The sequence below is a fragment of the Dryobates pubescens genome, chromosome 24 (assembly GCF_014839835.1).
Source record: "Dryobates pubescens isolate bDryPub1 chromosome 24, bDryPub1.pri, whole genome shotgun sequence".
Lineage (NCBI taxonomy): Eukaryota > Metazoa > Chordata > Aves > Piciformes > Picidae > Dryobates > Dryobates pubescens.
This window is the reverse complement of record NC_071635.1, coordinates 14764097-14786176: the sequence shown is the minus strand read 5'-3', so window position 1 is coordinate 14786176 and position 22080 is coordinate 14764097. Positions and strand designations below refer to the sequence as shown.

Sequence of the window (22080 nt, the reverse complement as noted above, 5' to 3'; positions counted from 1 at the left end):
TCTTTCAGAAGAGGTTTACATTATCTGTTATGTTTTTCTTACTAATTGCATTGTATGTAAGCCAGCACCCTGGAAAGGGGGGCAAGTGTGAAGTTAGTCTGGAACTGTTTGTAAGTGGCAGGCTGTTTATCGTGGAGATGTTTAAACAGCATATGTACTGTGTGCAAATATAGCAGTGTATACCAAACTGGGATAAATAGTACTGTGAGAGTGGCTGTAACATTAACAGCTACTGCTTCAGCAAAGCTGTGTGGGAAGATTCTAATTTTCTTATAACAAACTGTACTTCATCTGATGTAGCTACTTTACACAACAATTGTGTGGACCATATCATAGAATCAATAAGGTTGAAAAAGACCTCAAAGATCATCAAGTCCAACCTGTCACCCAAGACCTCATGACTACTAAACCAAGGCACATACCAGTACACAGTAGCAAAGTTTTCTTGGTATAGCTGGAACCAGAGACTGTAAGTTGAGAAAGAGAGCTGGTGTAAGAAAAGAGAGAGTTTTGTTACTCTTGCACTGAATATGTTGATTCCAAGTGGTTTGCCTCAGTGCTTTTCATGTGCTCTTCCCTCCTGTATAGAATGTGTTTCTTCCACAGACCTGCACCTTTATTTCAAATTGATTGAGACTTTAGCTTTTGACTTGGCACACTGGCAGCTTTCACTCTGCTGTGTCTGGAAGAAAAATGGAACAAAACTAGAAATGGGTAGATTGAGATTGGATGTTAGGAAGACATTCTTCCCCATGAGGGTGGTGAGACACTGGAACAGGTTGCTCTGGGAGGTGGTTGAAGCCTCATCCCTGGAGGGTTTTTAAGGCCAGTCTGGATGTGGCTCTGAGCAGCCTGATGTAGTGTGAGGTGTCCCTGCCCATGGCAGGGGGTTGGAACTAGATGATCCTTGAGGTCCCTTCCAACCTTAACAATGCTGTGATTCTATCTCAGTGAGTTTGGGAGCTCTGCATAGCCAAAAGAGATTTTCTGTGGAAATTCTGTAGGAATTATCTGCATTCTTTTTCAAATGATAAAGTTCTATCCTTTGGTGACTTGATGGACAGATTACAAGTAGTTCTGTCCCATGAACTGCAGCTTTCACTCCTCCTTCCAAGAAGAGGTGGTGACAGTGCGCTAGAACAGGAAGGCAAAGCATATGCCTGTGCTCTTCCTACTAGCCCTGGAGACACTTGTGTGAGAAGTGTGTAAAATGCACAAGGATTGTTGAGGAAAATGCACACATGAATTATTTTCAATTAGAGTGATAAACAAACTAGCCTGGGCATGGGGGGGCGGGGAGGGGCCTGGTAACAAAAGCTGCAATTTTTTGTGACAAAGCCCAAAAATCCTGAGGACTTCTCTTGGGGTATGTAAATATTTAAACCTCTTTGAGATCTTTGCTGAGGACTTGGCACATGAAGAGCAGCTGCCCTGCAGCCTGGCAGCACATCTTGCTAAGATCCACCTTGTCTGAAGGTTCAGTTTATCCAGTGGTGGATATTTAGGATAGTGAACTCATCCTGCACACCTTAATGCACTGTTTCAGTTCCCTGGCAGTCTGTGTTTTGGTCTGCTGAAACTTTTTTTTTCCTCATGAACTTCTCTAATTTTCACTGCATTTCCTTGATAAATCTGATCTGCACAGCAAGTAGTAGATTCAAGCACACAGTTTGCTTGTTTACAACCTGCTGCTTGATCATTTCATGTGGTACTGTGTGGTTTCTGTGGAGCAAGAAACACTGACTAGTCATTTCCTGGCTATCTTTGCTGGACCATTCATTAGTCTAGTGTCTCACCACCCTCATGGGGAAGAACTTCTTCCTAACATCCAATCTGAATCTCCCCATTTCTAGTTTTGCTCCATTTCCCCCAGTCTTATCACTCCCTGACATCCTAAAGAGTCCCTCCCCAGCTTTCTTGTAGCCCACTTCAAATACTGGAAGGCCACAAGAAGGTCTCCTGGGAGCCTTCTCTTCTCCAGACTGAACAGCCCCAACTCTGTCTGTCCTCATAGGAGAGGTGCTCCAGCCCTCTGATCATCCTTGTGGCCCTTCTCTAGACACCTTCCAGAACATCCAGATCCTTCCTGTATTAGGGGCTCCAGAACTAGATGCAGTACTCCAGGTGGGGTCTCAGCAGAATGGAGTAGAGGGGGAGAATCGCCTCCCTCAACTTGCTGGCTATGCTTCTCTTGATGCAGCCCAGGATCTGATTGGCTTTCTGGGCTGCCAGTGCACACTATTGGCTCATGTTGAGCTTGTCATCCACCAGCACCCCCAAGTCCTTTTCTTCAGGGCTCCTCTCAAGCCAGTCCCTGCCCAGCCTGTATCAGTGGTTGGGATTGCCCCGACCCAGATATAACGTTCTGAGCTGCCTTTTCTGTTCGTAATTGCCTACTAATGTAAATATAAATGGTCTAAACAACATTGATGAAGGCAGATTGAAGCTATGATAAATAATGCATTTAATGCAAATAATTTATCATCTTAAATGAATAGTGTTGAGCATAAGATTGTCAATTACATTTCTGAGAAGTGTATGTGAATTATAAAACTTTTGGTATAAAGCTTACTGAAAAAAACCAAAACCACCAACAATCAAAGAAACTCCAAACACACACACACAAAAAAAACATTCTAAGAGGTTCTGATTGATTTAATGAACCTTAAATACTGTGCACATAATTGCAAGATTGTATCCTTGTGAGGACAGCTAGCTAGGCTTTAAAGAATAGCTTCCTTCACCTCGGAGGAATCTCATGAACATTCTACCTTGGGTTGCACCAAACCCATGCTGTGCTGTGGCTTGGGGCAGAGGAGCTGGAAAGGTGCCTGGCAGGAAAGTACCTGGGAGTGTTGGCTGACATTTGAACATGAGCCAGCAGTGTGCTGAGGTGGCCAAGAAGGCCAATAGCATCTTGGCCTGGATCAGAAATGAGGTGGCCAGCAGGAGTAAGGAAATGATCGTGCCCTTGTTCTCAGCACTGGTGAGGCTGCACCTTGAGTGCTGGGTTCAGTTTTGGGCCCCTCACTACAGGAAAGACATTAAGGTGCTGCAGCTGGTCCAGAGAAGGAAAGCAAAGCTGGTGAACAGTCTGGAGAGGCCAGCAGGAGAAAAGAAGTGATTGTGCCCCTATACTCAGCAATGGTGTGGCCACAACTTGAATTCTGGGTACAGTTTTGGGCCCCTTGCTACAGGAAAGACATTGAGGTGTTGAGCTATGTTCAGAGAAGGGCAGCAAAGCTGGTAAAGGGTCTGGAGGTGTGGAATGTTAAAGAGCCAATGCAAAATTCATGTGTGTGTTGAAAAATACACTTGGCAAACCCCTCCATGTCACTGTCACACCTTGCTCCCATGTTTGCTCTTTTACCAAACAAGATTACTGTGTCAGAATCTTCCCAAGGCTTTATCAGCTTGCTCCTTTGCTGGTAGTCTCTCAAATGCCTGAATCTTCTAGTATGTATGTTTATGATGGCATTGTGGAGGTGTGATGCACTGCTGAAAGAAGGTAGCAGCAGACAAGTGAAGGAAGTTCTGTGCGAGTGAAGTAAAAGGGCTGGTGAAAAAGAATAGAATAGAATAGACCAGGTTGGAAGAGACCTTCAAGATCATCGTGTCCAACCTATCAACTAATCCAACCCACCTAATCAACTAAACCATGGCACCAAGCACACCATCAAGTCTCCTCCTGAACACCTCCAATGATGGTGACTCCACCACCTCCCCAGGCAGCCCATTCCAATGGGCAATCACTCTCTCTGTGTAAAACAACTTCTTAATGTCCAGCCTAAAACTCCCCTGGTGCAGCCTGAGACTGTGTCCTCTTGTTCTGGTGCTGATTACCTGGGAGAAGAGACCAACCTCTGCCTGTCTACAGAACTCCCTTAAGGTAGTTGTAGAGAGCAATAAGGTCACCCCTGAGTTTCCTCTTCTCCAGGCTAAGCAACCCCAGCTCCCTCAGTCTCTCCTCACAGGGCTGTATTCCAAACCCCTCACCAACTTTGTTGCCCTTCTCTGGACACGCTCCAGCAAGTTGTCAGCCTTCCTAAACTGAGGAGCCCAGAACTGGACACAGGACTCAAGGTGTGGCCTAACCAGTGCAGTGTACAGGGGCAGAATGACCTCCCTGCGCCTGCTGGCCACACTGTTCCTGATGCAGGCCAGGATGCCATTGGCCCTCTTAGCTGCCTGGGCACACTGTAGGCTCACGTTCAGCCTACCATTGACCAGTGCCCCCAGGTCCCTCTGCCTGGCTGCTCTCAGCCACTCTGACCCCAGCCTGTAGCACTGCCTGGGGTTGCTGTGTCCAATGTGCAGAACCCGGCACTTGGATGTGTTCAATCTCATGCCGTTGGACTCTGCCCATCTGTCCAGTCTGTCCAGGTCCCTCTGCAGAGCCTCTCTACCCTCCAGCAGATCAACTCCTGCCCCCAGCTTGGTGTCATCAGCAAATTTACTGCTGATGGACTCAATGCCCTCATCCAGATCATCAATGAAGATGTTAAGGAGCATGAATGAACAAGTAGCTGAGTAAAATCCTGCAGTTAAAAGCTTTCCCCTGTGTTCACAATTCTTAAATGAAAACATTGTTTTAAATGTTGTTGATGCTGCTCAGAGTTGTGCTAAGTCTTTTCCAGCTCCGTGTGTTTCAGATAAAGCTTTTAATAAAAAGGAGCTGTCTCTACTTTTTTTTTTTAATAGGATTTCCACACACTGTGCTTTGGCTTTCCTTTCAAGCACTTGGCAAATGAGAGTTGATACCAGTCAAATGAATCGTTAAATATGCAAATATTGTAGTAGCTGGAAAGCCTGGGAAGTTAATAAGGAAGTTGCAGCTAATGGATTTCGCTAGTATGTGACAAAAGGCTGATTACAGCAGAGGGGTGGGAGGGAGGGGAGGCAGCACAGTGCATTAGCTGGTAGCAGATCAACTCAGCCACGTGGAAGATTTAAAGTGCATCATTATTGCTACCTGGTTATTTACCTCACTGTTTCCTTTCTCTATCTAATCGTTGGGAAGACAAAACTCTCTGATCTAATCCAAAGCCTTTACAATTAACACAGAGCTTTTTAATGACTGCTGTGAAATATTTGCTTAATCATTCTGTTCCTTTTGCAAATACACCCTTTATGGCTTTGTTATATAAATTGGATACAAATAGCAGTCAGAGAATAACAGAAGCCTTCCCTCTTCCAAGCACACACAGCCCTGAGGAAAGAGACTTGGGGGTGCTGGTGGACGAGGAGCTCAACATGAGCTCTCAGTGTGCACTTGCAGCCTGGAAAGCCAATCAGATCCTGGGCTGCAGCAAGAGAAGTGTGGCCAGCAGGGCAAGGGAGGGGATTCTCCCCCTCTACTCAGCTCTGGTGAGACCCCACCTGGAGTACTGCATCCAGTTCTGGAGCCCCTATTACAAGAGGGATATGGATGTGCTGGAACGTGTCCAGAGAAGGGCCTCAAGGATGAGCAGAGGGCTGGAGCACCTCTCCTATGAGGACAGATTGAAGGAGTTGGGGCTGTTCAGTCTGGAGAAGAGAAGGCTCCCAGGAGACCTTCTTGTGGCCTTCCAGTATCTGAAGGGGGCCTACAAGAAGGCTGGGGAGGGACTTCTCAGGATCTCAGGTAGTGATAGGACTAGGGGGAATGGAATGAAGGTGGAGGTGGGGAGATTCAGGCTGGACATGAGGAGGAAGTTCTTCCCCATGAGAGTGGTGAAGCCCTGGAATAGGTTGTCCAGGGACGTGGTTGGGGCCCCGTCCCTGGAGGTGTTTAAGCCCAGCCTGGATGAGGCTCTGGCCAGCCTGATCTAGTGTGGGGTGTCCCTGCCCATGGCAGGGGGGTTGGAACTAGATGATCCTTGTGGTCCCTTCCAACCCTGACTGATACTATGATACTACTATGATACTGTAAAGCTCTCTAGGTAGAAGGCTGTAATAACTGAAATGTTTCTGTGCAGGACTTTCTTTACTCAGGAGGTGTTAAAAACCTGTGGAGACATGGCACTTCAGGACGTGGTTTAGTGGGCATGATGGTGGTGGGTTGACAGTTGCACTTGATGATCCTAGAGCTCTTTCCCTGCCAGTAGGATTCTGTGATTCTATTTTATGAAGATGTGATGTTCTATAAGCCTTGAAGGTCTGTGGTGTGTAAGAGCTTGTTATTTGTGCACCACCCTTGTGTACCTCTGAGGGGAATTTGAGAGTGCTTGTTACAGGAGAGACAGGGTAATAGGCATTTCAGAGAATAGATTTTTGTGTTTGCTCTCAAGATCATTGTGCTGTGGTCAAGTGGAAGTGTAGCTCTGATATATTTCAGATTAAGAATAGCTCTAGTTATTTTTATAGCTCTATAAAAGGCTTTAAAATCAACAAGTCTGTTTGGCTTGGCTTGGTGTTTAATGTGCCATAGGGGAACCCAGAATGGGATTAGGCATCTGTGCTCGCTTGAACAAGGGGACCCCAAAAGATACACTCAGGGGAAAGAAAAAGAAAGGAAAAAATTTAAATGGTCAGACTGCTTCCAATGAGGGAATTTTTATTTTTAATTTTAATTTATTTTTTTTGAACCAAACCTGGAGGGTACATACAAGCAGCCAGAGGTTTCTGTTTGTGTCAAATCAACTCCCAGCAGCCACAGAAGCGTGTGGAATATATAGCAATTTGCAATATACACCATAAGACCAGACCACCTCTTCTGTTTAGCAGAACTAGAGGCTGCTGTTTGCCTTTAATTTTTAAGAATAACAATGTAAGATCTGCTTATTAGAATCTCTGACTGCCAAAGCATTGTGTGGGCTCTCTGTTGTACCTTTAGCTCCTTCCTCTCAGGCAAATGATGGCTTGCAGGTTTTGATAGGCAGAATTAAAGCTTTACTTTAAAATTGAAATACGTCCTGTAGAAGCTTTGTTCTCAGTGATATGCCTTCCCTTCCTTCTGCTGCTGTTAGCACTCACAAGAGATAGACCACTTCACTGACTCTTGGTCAGTCTCTAGGAGCTGGCATCTTCTACAGTTTCTCTGCCTTATGGAGGTATTTCAAACGCTCTGCATGTGAATGCCTCTAAAGAGGTGGATTAGGAAGAACATCCCAGTGCCCTGCTAGCACTGCTTAGACTGCTGTGAAATGTTCTGTAGGAATGACTGTATCATCTCTTTCTAAAGCCAGGTGCTGTGGAACTCTGTTCCTCAGTTCTCACTTCTTTATCAAAATGGATGTGACGAACATGTCCAAGTTCAAGGGGAGTCTGGAACCCAGGTCATGTCTGTGAGTGCATGAGATGCTTACATTTGTAGGTCTGATGTCCTTGCATACTGCAAATGTTGCGGCAGTCTTGCCCTGCACAAGTTATGCATCTATCAGCTGTGGGTCCTTCAGCATTTGTGATTCCTCGTAGCTAGTCACTGTATGTCCAGAACCTGGCTTTCAAAGCTTTTTTTGTTCAGTATTCCTGCCTTCTCTTTGCTTCAGCCTTTACCTTCTGTGTCTTTCTCTGGAAATAGTTTTAAGGTAATGGAGGAGTTTATAGATGTTGTCTAACAGATTATTTGAATATTAGGGGTTGGAAGGGGCTGCAGAAGATTATCCATTCCAACTACCCTCCCAGAGCAGGATCACCTAGAGTAGGTCACACAGGAATACATTCAGGAGGGTTTTGAATGTCTCAGAGGAGACTCCACAACCTCTCTGTCTGGGCAGCCTGTCCCAGTGTTCTGTCACCCTTACAGTGAAAAAGGTTTTCCTTATGGTGGTGCCTTATGGTTTTGCCTTTTGGTGGTGCAGATGACAGTAAGATGAGCTTGAGTGTGTGGGGTGAAGCTGACAAGGTGAAGGACCATACCCTGATATCCTGATATAGAAGATTGTTTGTACTGAATAAAATAGTTGTCCTAGGTAAATTGGTTTAGTATCTCAGCACAGTGCCTGTAATTCAGTTTCTGATTGTTTAAAAAACAAACCAACCAAATCCCCAAAAGATCCACACCCAACCCAAAACACATCCTTGTATATACCAAGTGTTTACGAATCCAAACCAAGCTGAAGATGCTGCATTTGAAGTCATATTTAAAGGAGCTGGCAAGGCTATGAGGGGTTTGGAACACAAGCCCTATGAGGAGAGGCTGAGGGAGCTTGGGTTGCTTAGCTTGGAGGATACTCAGGGGTGACCTTATTGCTCTCTACAGCTACCTGAAGGGAGGTTGTAGACAGGCAGAGGTTGGTCCATTCTCCCAGGCAGCCAGCACCAGAACAAGAGGACACAGTCTCAGGCTGTGCCAGGGGAGGTTTAGGCTGGATGTTAGGAAGAAGTTCTATACAGAGAGAGTGATTGCCCATTGGAATGTGCTGCCCAGGGAGGTGGTGGAGTCACCATCATTGGAGGTGTTTAGGAGGAGACTTGATGGGGTGCTTGGTGCCATGGTTTAGTTGATTGGTTGGGTTGGATTGGTTGATAGGTTGGACGTGATGATCTTGAAGGTCTCTTCCAACCTGGTCTATTCTATTCTATTCTATTCTATTCTATTCTATTCTATTCTATTCTATTCTATTCTATTCCTGCTTGAATGGCTGCCTTTTCTAGCTCTGTATTATATTGCTGAACAATTTTTCACTACTGACTTAGAAACTGATTATGCCTCTGCTGAGCATAAAATGCTGAAGTGGGAGAAGTCCAAGCAGTGTTTGTAGAAAACTGCACAAGAGCCACTGCCAAAGTGTCATCGTTTTGTGAAGCTGTGCAGAGGGTCCTGGCATGCAGACTGCTTGCTTGGATTTCACTCCTCTGTGACTCAGGCAGATTAAAAATCTTCACTTTCACTTGAAAAAGCTTCCTTGAATACACAGTAAGTAATGCTTTCAGCTCCTCAGCACGTAGCAAAAAAATAAGTCCAAATACAGGCTGAAAAACGATGGACCTTTTAAAATTTTAGAAGCTCCTTATGAGAATTAAAACAACAAGGAGATCATGAGTGGCCTGATGGAGTTTTCTGCTCCACTTTCTGCAAGGAATCATGCAGAGATTCATTCCCATGTGCCTCTTGGGAATGGAGTAGCTGTACTGCCTGGCTCCAGATACTCATGTGGATGGTCTGCAAGCCTTTACTTCTCCCTTTTGACTCCTTGGGAAATTGAAGCTATTTAATCTTGGTGCTTTCACTTGCAACCTTCTTGCAGACCGAAAGTCACAGTGGTGACCTCATCTTTAGGTTCCCTCCAACTGCATTCACATTGGAGGAGCTGGGGATGAGATGCTGTAATTTATGACACAGCCAAACAATTCTCCCTGCTGTTGTGCCGGCCAAGGTACCACACATGAGACAGTCATATCCTGTATGTGTTGCCCAAGGCTCTGCCCAGAGTGCATTGAGGAAGGGGATGTATCATAGTATCGGTCATGGTTGGAAGGGACCACAGGATCATCTAGTTCCAACCCCACTGCCATGGGCAGAGACACCTCACACTAGATCAGGCTGCCCCGAGCCTCATCCAGCCTGGGCTTAAACACCTCAACCACCTCCCTGGACAACCCATTCCAGGGCTTCACCACTCTCATGGGGAAGAACTTCCTCCTCACATCCAGCCTGAATCTCCCCACCTCCAGCTTCATTCCATTCCCCCTAGTCCTATCACTACCTGATATCCTAAGAAGTCCCTCCCCAGCCTTCTTGTAGCCCCCTTCAGATACTGGAAGGCCACAATTATGTCACCTCAGAGCCTTCTCTTCTCCAGACTGAACAGCCCCAACTCCTTCAATCTGTCCTCATAGGAGAGGTGCTCCAGCCCTCTGATCATCCTTGTGGCCCTTCTCTGGACATGCTCCAGCACATTCATATCCCTCTTGTAATAGGGGCTCCAGACCTGGACACAGTACTCCAGGTGGGGTCTCACCAGAGCTGAGTAGAGAGGTAGAGCAAGTGGTGAAGTATGTTTAAAGAAAGAGTAAATTCCATATGATCCCACTCTCTTAGACTTTAAGCTGGCTAAGCAACCCTCAAAGACTCATGATATCCTAGTGTCAGAAGGTAATTCTGTTTTGTTCTATATCTCTTTTTGATGCCGTTTGGGGGAACCCAAAGCTCAGCTTCCATACAGACAATCCCCTAGGAGAGTTCATCATTTTCCAGGCAGTGCATAGACATGTAAACCACTGTAAAAGTGGCATGATCAGCTTACTTTCTGTAGAGAAAGGTTGCAGATGTGTATTTTTGAATATAATAGAATACTTCAGAGTGGGAGGTATGTGGTGGAGTCATCATCCCTGGAGGTGTTAAAAAAATACATGGATGTAGCACTTTGGGACATGGTTTAGTGGGTGTGGTGGTGCTGGGTGAAGAATACAGGTTTAGAATAGAATAGAATTAACCAGGTTGGAAAAGACCTTTGAGATCATCAAGTCCAACCTATCATCCAACACCATCTAATCAACTCAACCGTGGCACCAAGCACCCCATCCAGTCTCTTCCTAAACACCTCCAGTGATGGTGACTCCACCACCTCCCTGGGCAGCACATTCCAATGGCCAATCTCTCTTTCTATGAAGAACTTCCTCCTAACATCCAGCCTAAACCTCCCCTGGTGCAGCTTGAGACTGTGTCCTCTTGTTCTGGTGCTGGTTGCCTGGGAGAAGAGACCAACCCCCACCTGGCTACAACCTCCCTTCAGGTAGTTGTAGACAGCAAGAAGGTCTCCCCTGAGCCACCTCTTCTCCAGGCTAAGCAACCCCAGATCCCTCAGCCTCTCCTCATAGGGCTGTGTTCCAAACCCTTCCCCAGCTTTGTTGCCCTTCCCTGGACACCTTCCACCAACTCAGTATCTTTCCTGAGCTGAGGGGCCCAGAACTGGACACAGGACTCAAGGTGTGGCTTAACCAGTGCAGTGTACAGGGGGAGAATGACCTCCCTGCTCCTGCTGGCCACACTGTTCCTGATACAGGCCAGGATGCCATTGGCCACCTGTGCACACTGCTGGCTCATGTTGAGCTACTATCAACCAGCACCCCCAGGTCCCTTTCTGCCTGGGGGCTCTCCAGCCACTCTGACCCCAGCCTGTAGCACTGCCTGGGGTTGTTGTGGCCAATGTGTAGAACCTGGCGCTTGTGTTAAATAAATCTCTGGGTTGATGGTTGGACTTGATGATCTTAGAGGGCTTTTCCAACCTTGATGATTCTATGATTTTGTAAGTATTACTGATTTTTCTGTTCCCTGAATATCTGAGGAGTCTGGTTTTATGCTGCTGGTTTTGTGGCCAGCTGTTGATTATTTTTTTCCCAGGCAGAGTTATAGGAAGTTCTAGATCAAATCATCTAAGCAGAGTTTTAGCAAGTTGTAGATTGCATCATCTCCTTGTCTATCAGGCCTGCAGGTATCTTTGAAAAGGAGAAAAGTGCCATAAAAATAATGCAGGCTGAGTCTTGTGGGAATGCTTTAGGAAATCATTCAGATGGGGCTGAAAAGGTTCTGAATTCTCTCATTGTTTTGTGGATCTTTCAAGTGAAATGCAAAACATAAAATTGTGGATTTGTGAAATCCTCAGTGTTATGTCATTTACTCTCACCATGAAGAAAAGGATTGTCTGTGGAAGCTTTGATAATGCTGGGTTAGACTCCTCATTTTGTACTTCTTTGTGCATATCCTGTTGCTGTTAAAGATGTGCTAAATTACTTTTAATGAACATTTCCAGTGACCTGGCCTAAATCAAGTCCAATCAGACTGTAAGAGACACTGCATGCTTTACTAAACATTTTGAACCAAGTTGTAAGAATCCCACTGACTCTGTTTGTTCCCCCTTTCCCCCCTGCATCTTAAAAACAAATACTTCTAGCATTTACAGTCATAACTAAGGAGATGACCTATATGAAGCTTAAGCCTGTCTCAGTGGAAAAAAGAGTTATATACTTTCAATAGATCTCCTTGGCATCATTGAAATAAAACATGAATATCTTCACTCTTATTTATTGCAATAACTACACCAGGTTTTGTTGCTTGGTGTTTGTATCAATGGTAGGGTTAGTTGAGCTAACTTTAGTCAAGGAGATTCACTCCCTGTCTGTTTAGACTATCATCCCACAAATGCTTATCTAATTTACTTGCCATAGCTGTGTAGCAGGGTTGCAGCTAAATGAATATTGATGGAACTGTTACCTTAGGTTATAAAATAATCAACCAGAGCTTGCTTTACTTTTTGTCATTGTGGAAAACCAAATGCTTTATTGGGATGTAACAATTAAATGCACATTGTGCACATTGCTTCTGAGTCTGCGCTCACGCTTCCAAGTTTTTTATGTGTAAGATAAAATGCATACCAATGTGTGACACCTCTGTATGAAATGTGCAGGTCCTAAGAACAAGTGCAATATTAATGGTATATTTTTGTTTTGTAGCTTGGATCCTCCTCCTCTGTGCCTTTTACATCTATATTCTCCCAGCTGTTTATGACTGTTGTAGTCCCCCTTATTATTGGACAGGTATGTCTTTTAAATATACACTCTTATTTAAAGCAATAAGATAAAGAGAGCTATCTTAAATACAGACTGGCAACCTGATAAGCTGCCACATAGGAACAGCCTCGGGATAGTGAAGTCTAATATCAGAGAAAAGATGCTACAGTGCTCCCTGGAGCCACATTGATCTTTGTTGAGATTGAGCATCTGTCCCTCAGTACCACAAACATACGCTGCTGCATATCGAGGAGGGACTTTGTGAACATAAAGTGGGGAAAATGGCAGCCCAGCCTGTGAGAAATTCCAGCCCCATACAAATGAGCTCTGAGAATACCACATAGTCCTTTTGTCACATGCCCTTTGCCTGGATGATGAAGGAAGTTCTCCCTGTGTAGTAGCTACTATTACTGATTATTGGAGGGGAGGAAAAAAAAGCAGCATTAAAAAACACACAAGAGCTAAGCAGTCAGAAGTTAAGAAATCACAAAATGAAAGCTGCTCAAGCTTTCTCTCACATGTTTTACAGGAGAGGCTTTAACTGCACAGTTGCAAACTGTTCTTTCTGCCTGACTCCTCTATCATTTGTTACACTGGATGGGAGAGTGTTCACGGAATGAGCAGCTGTTCAATATTTCATTTGATACTCATTGTTCATATTGTACCACAAGGCCTTATTCTTCATGGCATATGATAGAAATCTTTCACTGGATGTAAAGGCATTAATGGCAGTGTAGGACTTTCTGTGACACTTATCTCTTTTCACAAATGTTAATATTAATTATTTTTTTTTCTTCCACCTCATGGTGGGAAATTGCTATATTTAAGGCCAAAAGTTATCAGAAGTGGCCACTATTCTAAGACACCAAAATATTCATAGCCTAATTCCTACATGCTTGTAAGTATTCATCGTTCTCAGTCATTCCCAGTGCACGAAGGGAGTATCAGCAGTTCATTCCCATGGGTTATCATTGCTGATTCTAGCATCCAGTTTAGCTCTGGGTTCAGCAGGAACTTGAATTCTGTCAGTCTAAAGCAGACTTTGAAATGGAAAGCGTGGTTAAAATGCAGGCAAATGAAAGTGGAGTCTCTGAAAGAGCACCTTGGAGAATGTTAAGCTTATCTGTCATTGCCTGTGCTCTGCAGAGCAGTCAAGCAGGCTTTTTTCAAGCTGTGAGTGCACATTTCAAAGTTGGCAAGTTCTAGTACATAGTTTCCTGTATGGTCAAACAACGCTGTTAAAGCCTAATAAGAAGATGAGCAGGAGAACATACAATAATGACCAGGATCAGGACCTGTGTAACCTGGCTGTAGCAATGCCATGTGGAAAATGGACATAACCTCTGTGTCCCTTCAGTCTATTGAATTAGTCATGTACTTGGAGCTAAATCCCTCAGAATCTCCTTATTAATTAGGACCACACAGGGTTGCTGATGAGCCCACTTGTGTATCACGATCTTACCTTGTTGAAATTAAATTATCTCTACTAAAACAGGACAAATGAAAGTACTTGAATCATACTGACAGGTCCAAAACCCAGAAGCTCTTAGTCAGAAGCCTTGGTTGGAAGTTTCTAGGAAGCAAATAGCATGTCATAGATCTAGCAATGAAGTAACTTACAGAGATGGAGCTTATCAGCAGTCTGTACTGCCATGGAAGAAGACTGAAAGTGGTGGTAGGTTGCTGGACAAAGTGATTGCAAAATTTCAAGAGGGCTTTCATCCCTATATATGGTGATGAATTTATATACCCTATAGATGGTATGGTACTTTGGAAAGATGTTCAGGAAATTGCTATGTGAGCCAGCTGGTGGGTTTGAGGGTGTTTTTTCTCACTGCACCTAGCAGTGAGGGTAAATCACATGGACTGAGCAGCAAGCATATGAAATAAGTGCTCTGAATAAGTTCAGATTACATGGTAGAAAAAAATTACTTTACTGAAGGAGTGGCCAAGCACTGGAACAGGCTGCCCAGGGAGGTGTGGAGTCACCATGCCTGGAGGTGTTCAAAAAATACACAGACATGCCATCCTGCCCTTCATACAGAGGCAGCATGGCTATGTTCCCATTAAAAGGGAATTTTGCACTTAATTCCTGTCCCACTGCTCCCTCACTACTGAACTGTTGCACAACACACAGCACAGCAATATAATATTGCTTTGTGAATCACTAGTTGCTCACTTTGGGACTCCAGATGCTGTAAGAGATAATGGCCCATAATTCATGAATGACCATTTCAGCAGTTACTTCTCATTTATCATTTCATGCCCACAATGTTAATTCCTTACCATGCACAGTCATGCTCTTCAGAAAAGTCAGTCCCTGCTAAGGTTACTTGGTGGCAAAGAGCTTGATTGGGAATAAAACAAGCTTGGAACCTGCCTGCTTGGAGGATTGCTTCTCTTCAGCCTTCCTAACTCAGCTGGGATCAACAGAGGCTTTCCTCTTGATCCACATCAGTGTAAAACAGAGAAGGCTGCTTGAAGGAAGCATTCTCCAAGGGCTTTATTTTCCTTCAAAAAAATCTTGCCTCTGGGAAAACCTGTGTTGCTTAAACGCTCGTTTCCTGAGCAGGCTGCAGAGCCGGCTCTTCGAGCAGCCCCTGGGATACGAGCAAAGCAGATGAGAAGGTGCTTTTAGTTCTGTTTGGTTTTGTTTGGAGTTTCTTGTTTGCTTTATGGCAAAAAATATCAAGAGTTTTGGTTGCTTGGCTGACTTGTCAGAATTTTTAATGATGGCTGGGAGAAAGAAGTCAGGATAGTGTAATTGCTGCTTGTTTTCTGCTGTTTCTCAAACCATTTTTAAGTGTGACAAGACTGCTGTGAACAGGAGTCAAACATTTTTCTAGCTACTAAGGATGAAATGTGTAAGGAGCTGCAGGTACAGACTCTGCTCAGGTGGGGGCTGCTGTTTGCTAGGTAAAAGAACTGTTAAAGGGGGAGGGAGATTTGCTATCAGAAAGGCACCGAGTCTTACAGATAGCTGCTGACAGATGATTTCAGTAGGAGGAATCACTCTGTTCTTTGGCAGAGTTGTGCAAGTTGTCTAAGCCTAAAACCTTTGTTATCTGCAGATGTGTTTTGCTAATTGCCAGTGTGTTGTTACTCAGGTCAGCATTGATAGTGTAATGTTGCATTTGTAATTACAGAGTAATGAATAAGACTTCTCTGACAAGGTCTTGAGAAGAGACATAATCTGTAGTATCAGGACATGGTTTAGTGGGCATGGTGGTGTTGAGTTGACAGTTGGCTTTGATGATCCTAGAGGTCTTTTCCAACCTTAAGGATTCTATGATTCTGTTTTATAAAGATGTGAGGTTCTATCAGCCTTGAAGGTCTGTGGTGTGTAAGAGCTTGTTATTTGTGCACCACCCATGTGTACCTCTGAGGGGAATTTGAGAGCGCTTGTTACAGGAGAGACAGGGTAATAGGCATTTCAGAGAAAAGGCTTAGGCTTTTGCTCTGGCAGCTCAGAGTTCTGATGATTTAATTTTTTTTCCCCTGGGTAGAAGAGTTCTGATGAAGATTGCTACTCCTGAGCTGTCGTGATTTTGCTCAGATAACTGTTTCCTTGTCTACAGATGCTGGCAACACTTGTAGCCAGCAAACTGTGAGGTTTTGAGAAATGCTTCTTCATGACCAGTTGTGAGATTTGGCTGAAGACTGTTGTTTCTTGCCTTACTTTTTCTTTTCATTCTAAAGTGTCAGATAACAGGAAGAGTGAAAACCAGTGCAGTATTTCCTTTCCCCTTTTTGCAGCCTTTCTCCATTCTCTCCACCTAAGTGCTTGTGACAGCCTCTTATTTTATGTTTTATATTAAAGAGCAATTTATGATTAAATGTTAATGAAATAGAATTTTCACTGTGCTTTCATTATATTCTACTAGTTTGAACATTTTTCAAAGCAGCACACCAAAACCCACTGTTTTCTATGAATAAATAATAAAAAGCTTGTCTGTGCATTATCATTCATGCATTCTCCAGTTGCCCCGTTGGTAATTTGTCTGCCAGCGTAAAGTGGGCACTTCACATTAAACAGACCTTAACTAAAGCTAAAATTAATGTTATGATTCTGAGCAGTTCTCCATCCCAAATCTATAAAATGAAGCTGGTTGTTACAGAAATCCTCACTGCATCTAGTCACACACACAGAGAGAATCATGATGTCCTACAAGTAAAGGATTTTAAGTGCCTTCTGCATCGTTGCTCAAAATGGTCCACAGGAGCCCTATCAGCGTTTGGGAGGTGTGCTTATAAATAAGCACAGCTCTGAGAGGGTGCTAGGTTGCAGTACAAGTTGTCAGTGAAACTGAAACTAAAAAGCTTTGCAATGTATTTATTTTTAAAGAAAGAGAAAGGGAACTGTAGGTGGAAGCTGCTAGGGAGTAAGGTTCTGTTCACCTAAGCCTGAAGAGAGAGCAGGGGAAACAATAGTTAAAGAAACTGTTCTATAAAGGGAACAGTGTCAGATCCTTTCCTTGTGACTTAAATCCACATGGAAGTAGCCCTACTTTCTCTTCAAAGTCCAGAGGAGCTGCAGGGAGGAGGAGTGGTACCCTGGGAGATGAGTGCTTCTAGAAGCTTGTTGCAGAAAACGGAGCTGGCAGATAAACAGCTTTCAGACCACAGTTGGCTCCCTTCTGAGGCGTGACGCGAAGAGGGAACAGAACCTTTGTCTCCACAGAAATACAAAAGCTGAAGAAAACCTCTGCCACTGCTGCAGCCTGGCTTTACCTTTCTGCCATCTCACACCTGCTTGGAAGCTTTTAAAGCAACAGTTGTAAATTACCCCAAAATGTGAAAGTTAATTTTGAGAATGGCCTCGTGTGGGTTTTATAAAGCATGCTTTGAAGGCTTGTATGTGTCAGGAGCTACCTCTTGGGAGTAAACTGACTGACAGAACAGAGTGAGATAGCTTTTAAGGGAGTTTGGTAAGCTGAGGAAAGAAAACAAGATGCTTGTCAAAAAGATACTTTTTCCACCCACCCCCCCCCAGATTTTGCGGGGGGGGGGGCAGGGGGGGAAGCCCTTTTTTCCCATCCCATCTTCAGAAAGGAAATGTAAGATTTCACTTTCCATAGAGTAAGGATAGATTTGGCATTTTTTTGATGTTCTAGAAGGTATAGAAAGGTGGGTGAACCAGTACAAAGTTTGGAACTTTATAGCAGTATACAGGAAGAGGTGAGAACATGGGCCTTCACACAGCTACAGGCCCTGGAGAGCTCTCAGAATGGCGTCTGGCTATGTGAGATGAGCCCTGCTTTGGAGAAGAGTCTGTGCATCTGAATGGCCATGCAGCCCTTGGGTATGTGGAGAGTGGTTGTGCTATGGAAATCTGTGAAGAATGGTCCATGGTTACATTGTTTCTGTAACCTCCATAATCTCCTTTACCTTCCGCTATCTGAAGCTTTCTACTAGTTCTCACAGTTGCTGTCACCTTAGTTCACTTTTGTCTTTCCAGTTTTCCCCCCTTTCATCTCTTCCAGGCTTCACCAAAGCAGTTCCCGATATTCCATGCAGTCTTATTTCTTGGTTTGCCATCAGTGTGTAAAAAGAGATATTACACAGTTACTAAAGTCTTGCAGATATTTAGCCTGTCTCAAGGCTTTTCAAAAGAAAACTTCACAGTAGAGAGTTCATCACAAAGGTCTGTGGCTGTAAGCAGTGGTAGTATTACTTAGGAATGAGTTGGGAATCTTGCCTTAAAAGACAAGGTCAGTAAGGTGACTGCTGCATTTAGGTGTAGTGGTAACCCGGCAGAGTTTCAACTTGTTTCCTTGTGTTTCAATGTGAGGAAAGAAGTGACTCGTGTTTCTTTGCTGACATGGTAAAGTCCCAGGTGTTTTGTTAGGTACGTAGAAGCACAAACCAAGAGATAATAAGCTAGAGAAGCAGAAGGGCAGTAAAAACGTTGTGTATTCTGTTAAAGATTAAATCAGTCCCAATGAGCTGATGGAATCAGGAAACTATCTACTCTGTGGAATGATGTAAATACCAGGAGATACTCTTCTGTGTTTAATGGGCACAGAGAAGGTGACTTCATAGCCATTACCCCTGTGGTGTTTGGGTTTTTTTCACCCCATGGGTTTAAAAAAACACTAAGGTGAAGATCTGGATAAATTTTCAAAGATCTACTCTGTTACAAATGTCAGAAGTCATTCTGTCCCATATACATGGAGGCTGGGGAGCTCCTTGCCCTATTTAGGTCAATTAATAATGAACACTAATGAATCCTGTTGTTTATTGCATTTTTTATCCTGTATGGCCAGTACTTCAGCTAGACTCCTTCCACCTGCCTGCTCTGTTTTACTGACAAATTTCTCTGGGTATAGTTGGGAAGGTACCACTAGATAAGTGAAGCTGTTTTCATCTATGATCTTAGAACAGCTGAGCATTATTTACTTGCTCTCCTGGAACAGCAGACTGTGTTTCTTTGTACAGGGGATGTTAAGGGAATTAAGCACACGAGCTGTTAGCCCATTTGCCTAGGAAGGCTGGTGTTGGAACAAGGAGGTTATGGCAGGATACAGAGGAAAACGACTCTGTGTGTGAACATTCTGGTAGAACAACCGTATTTAAATGGGGATAATACTGTTAATTCATGTGCAATTACATTCTTTTGTTGTTAAAAAATTAAATCCTGGGAGAGAGGGAAGCCTGAGCCTGGAACTGTGCTTTGAAGTAAATTGGAGCTGATGGCTTCCCAAAACCCTTTGGAGATGGCCAGAACAGTCACCAGGAGGTAGTGGCCTGATGGACATGTTTATGTCCTTTTGTCATCTAACTTTTCTGTGAGTTTGTCAACATCTTTTATCATGCAGGTTATTATCAAATAACACCTGCTACAGAGTGTTGCTTCTGTTCCTCTCTTCTCTCCACTAAACCACAGCAAGGGGGGAAGGATTCACCGTGCACTGTTCTTTCATGTGCAACTTCCAGGTCAGCCATCAGGAATTCCCTGCTCTTTGGGACTGGCATTGAAATCTGTAGGAAAACCTTTGCAGTTCATTGTTCCTAAAGTGATCACTACTGTAGGGCCAGAGGCTCCAAAGTCTTCATGGCAGAAGTAATTCTGCAGGAGTCTCAGCCAAGATGTGGTTTGCAAGGCCTTGAGATTTATACCTTGGAACCTGTGCATGCCTTCTCTGCAGCATAGTGGAGTCCTGCAGCATTTCCCATGTAAAGTACATTTTTATTATTAGATACTAATAATATAGTAACCCTTAATTATTATTTTACTGACATATCTGCCCACCCTTCCAAGCTGTTGTTTTTAACTGCCTTTTTTTTCCTCTTCCCTTTTTTTTTCTTTTTAATGTGAGGAATTAATTCCCTTTCACTAGGATATGTGAAGTTATTGCATCTGAAGAGTACTCCTCTTTTTGCTCTTCTCCACCTGTGTGCCACTCTGATGCTTGTAGTCTGGTTGTCAGTCATTCACATTTCTACCCCAGGCTCTAAGTTCATCTTTTCACAGGAGCATCACTTCAGATATTTTCCCAATTGCTTATTTCTCCAGTGCTTGTCCCTCACTTGTCCCCCATGTACTTCAAATACTGGGCATTGTTGCTTCCATTGAGAGCTGACACACCAGTGGGGTGCCCCAATGTGGTGTCCTTTGTACAGACCAAAGGGCATCTCTCTCTGATGAGGAGAGGCTGAGGGACACTGTAGCCTGGAAGAGAACAGGCTGAGAGGATCTTCTCAATGCTTATATCTGAAGGGTGGAGGCCATGAGGATGGGGTTGGGCTCTTAGAGTGGTTGCTGGGAATAGGACAAGGGGCAGTGGGTGCACACTAGAGCACAGGAGGTTGCAATTGAACTTAAGGAGAAAGGTTTTAACTGTGAAGCACTGGACCAGGCTGCCTAGAGAGCTTGTGGAGTCTCCTTCTCTGGAAAGATTCCAAACCTATCTGGACACATTCCTGTGCAACCTGATCTAGATGAACCTCTGTCAGCAGGGGGTCGGATTAGATGATCTCCAGAGACCTGCCATTCTTTGATCCTGTGACCTTAACATGAACAATCGTCATGCTTTGGCTAAGTTTGCAGACAAACGGATCTCAGTATCCCTGCCCAGCCTCTGAATTACCTGTGAGATTCTTTATTTAATCATTTCAGCCTGTGTTGCTTGAGGCTTTTCAACCCCTATTAGACTTTCTGCCAGAGGCTGCCAACCCCACAGAACAACGAGGTTCACTGGCTGGCTCTCTACTTCATTCTGCATTGCCTTTGTTGCATTTGGGGGACTTACTGTTATTTCACTACACATCTTCATAATGATTTTGCTAAGTTCTGTGTTAACCCTGGAAAGTTATGGAATTGGGTTAAGAATTAAAAGGCTTTGAAAGGATCCTTGTCCTGAAACAACTCTGCAGGGCATGAATAAGTAACAAATGGATTGTTTTTCAGTCAAAATGAATCGGCTGACATGAGCATCCCTGTGAAAAATCTAGCTGACTCTTTACAGATAGCTGTAGGGTTGCATTTCTCCACTCTTAAGTTATACAAGAATTTAGATTACCTTGAATCAGTGATCAGAGGCTGAATCGACCTCCGAAACGATAGATCTTCTTGAGCCCTGTGAGGAAAAACAAAACCTCTCTGGGACTGTGTGTGAGGGAGGGTATATTTTATCTGTGTTTCCACAGTACACATTTATGTGACACTGGGTTGATGAGATGATTTCTAAAAGCCATGCTGGTATTTATGGTGGTTGGTTCATAATAATTCCAGAATGGATAGAGGTGGATATTTAAAGAGACCAACCAACTGAAGATTTTAAGGGAATATTCTTGCAGTTTCAGTTTAAAGCTGCTTATATCAGTCCATGATAAGTAGGTGTATAAACTTAGTGTTGTCATGTATATATGTTGTCATGGATTATACTTTGTACAGACACAAAGGTATTGTTCACTTAATAAACACTTGCACTGTGCTGTGGCAGAAGTAACCATCACTGTTCTTCTGCAACATCTGGTTACTTGCAGTATAAATCTTTGGGAAGGGCCATAAATAAATAGGTGGGTTTAGGTAGCTTTGCTTTTTCCCCAGTGTGACTTCAGTGCAGGGGATAATAGGTTGGTGTTTTGTGTTGTGAAGTTTTTTAAGTTCCTTTAGAAAACACTCAGTTTAGAGGTGAATGACTTTGCTTCTTGCTTCTGATGATTAGAGTCCCAAATCTGCTCAGATTAGGCTCACCTGGTCTTCCCATTTGATGTCTTTCATGCTGTGCACTAAATGTTCTCATTCAACTTTGTTACCTCTTTCATCAATGCAGTGCCTTGTTCCTGCCTGCTGGCTGGTAAGGAGGTGGCTGAAGGAGCTTCACTGAATGCTCTTTTCAGAGGCTTGGTCATACCTTCTGAGCTGTGTTCTGTCTTTTGGCGTCTGGCAAGTGTGAAATTTGAACATTGAGTGGGGTGTTGAGCATTGGGGTGTTGAGCACTGGGGTGTTGAGCAGTCTCTTCCATGGCTTCCTGTAAATTTGTTATTTTTCAGTGGGAAGCTTAGGAGTGCTGAGAACTAAATGCTGGTTTTCAGCCTCTAACTTTCCATGAGCCCCACGTGCCAAATTTTTGGTGTGTACCCTACCATGTGGGCTGTGAAATCTGTTTGTTGTGGTGATTGGAATAGCTGCTTCCAGGACT

General features: G+C 43.9%; 1 protein-coding gene across 2 annotated transcripts in view; it reads left to right on the top strand.

Annotated features, from left to right (window-relative positions):
• SLC10A7 (solute carrier family 10 member 7) overlaps positions 1-22080 on the top strand; it is a 147731-nt gene that overhangs the window by 98655 nt on the left and 26996 nt on the right. For both annotated transcript variants that reach the window (XM_054172687.1, XM_054172685.1), the window contains exon 7: positions 12376-12459. In XM_054172687.1, coding sequence (XP_054028662.1) covers positions 12376-12459 — 84 coding nt within the window. The remainder of the gene's footprint in view (positions 1-12375; positions 12460-22080) is intronic.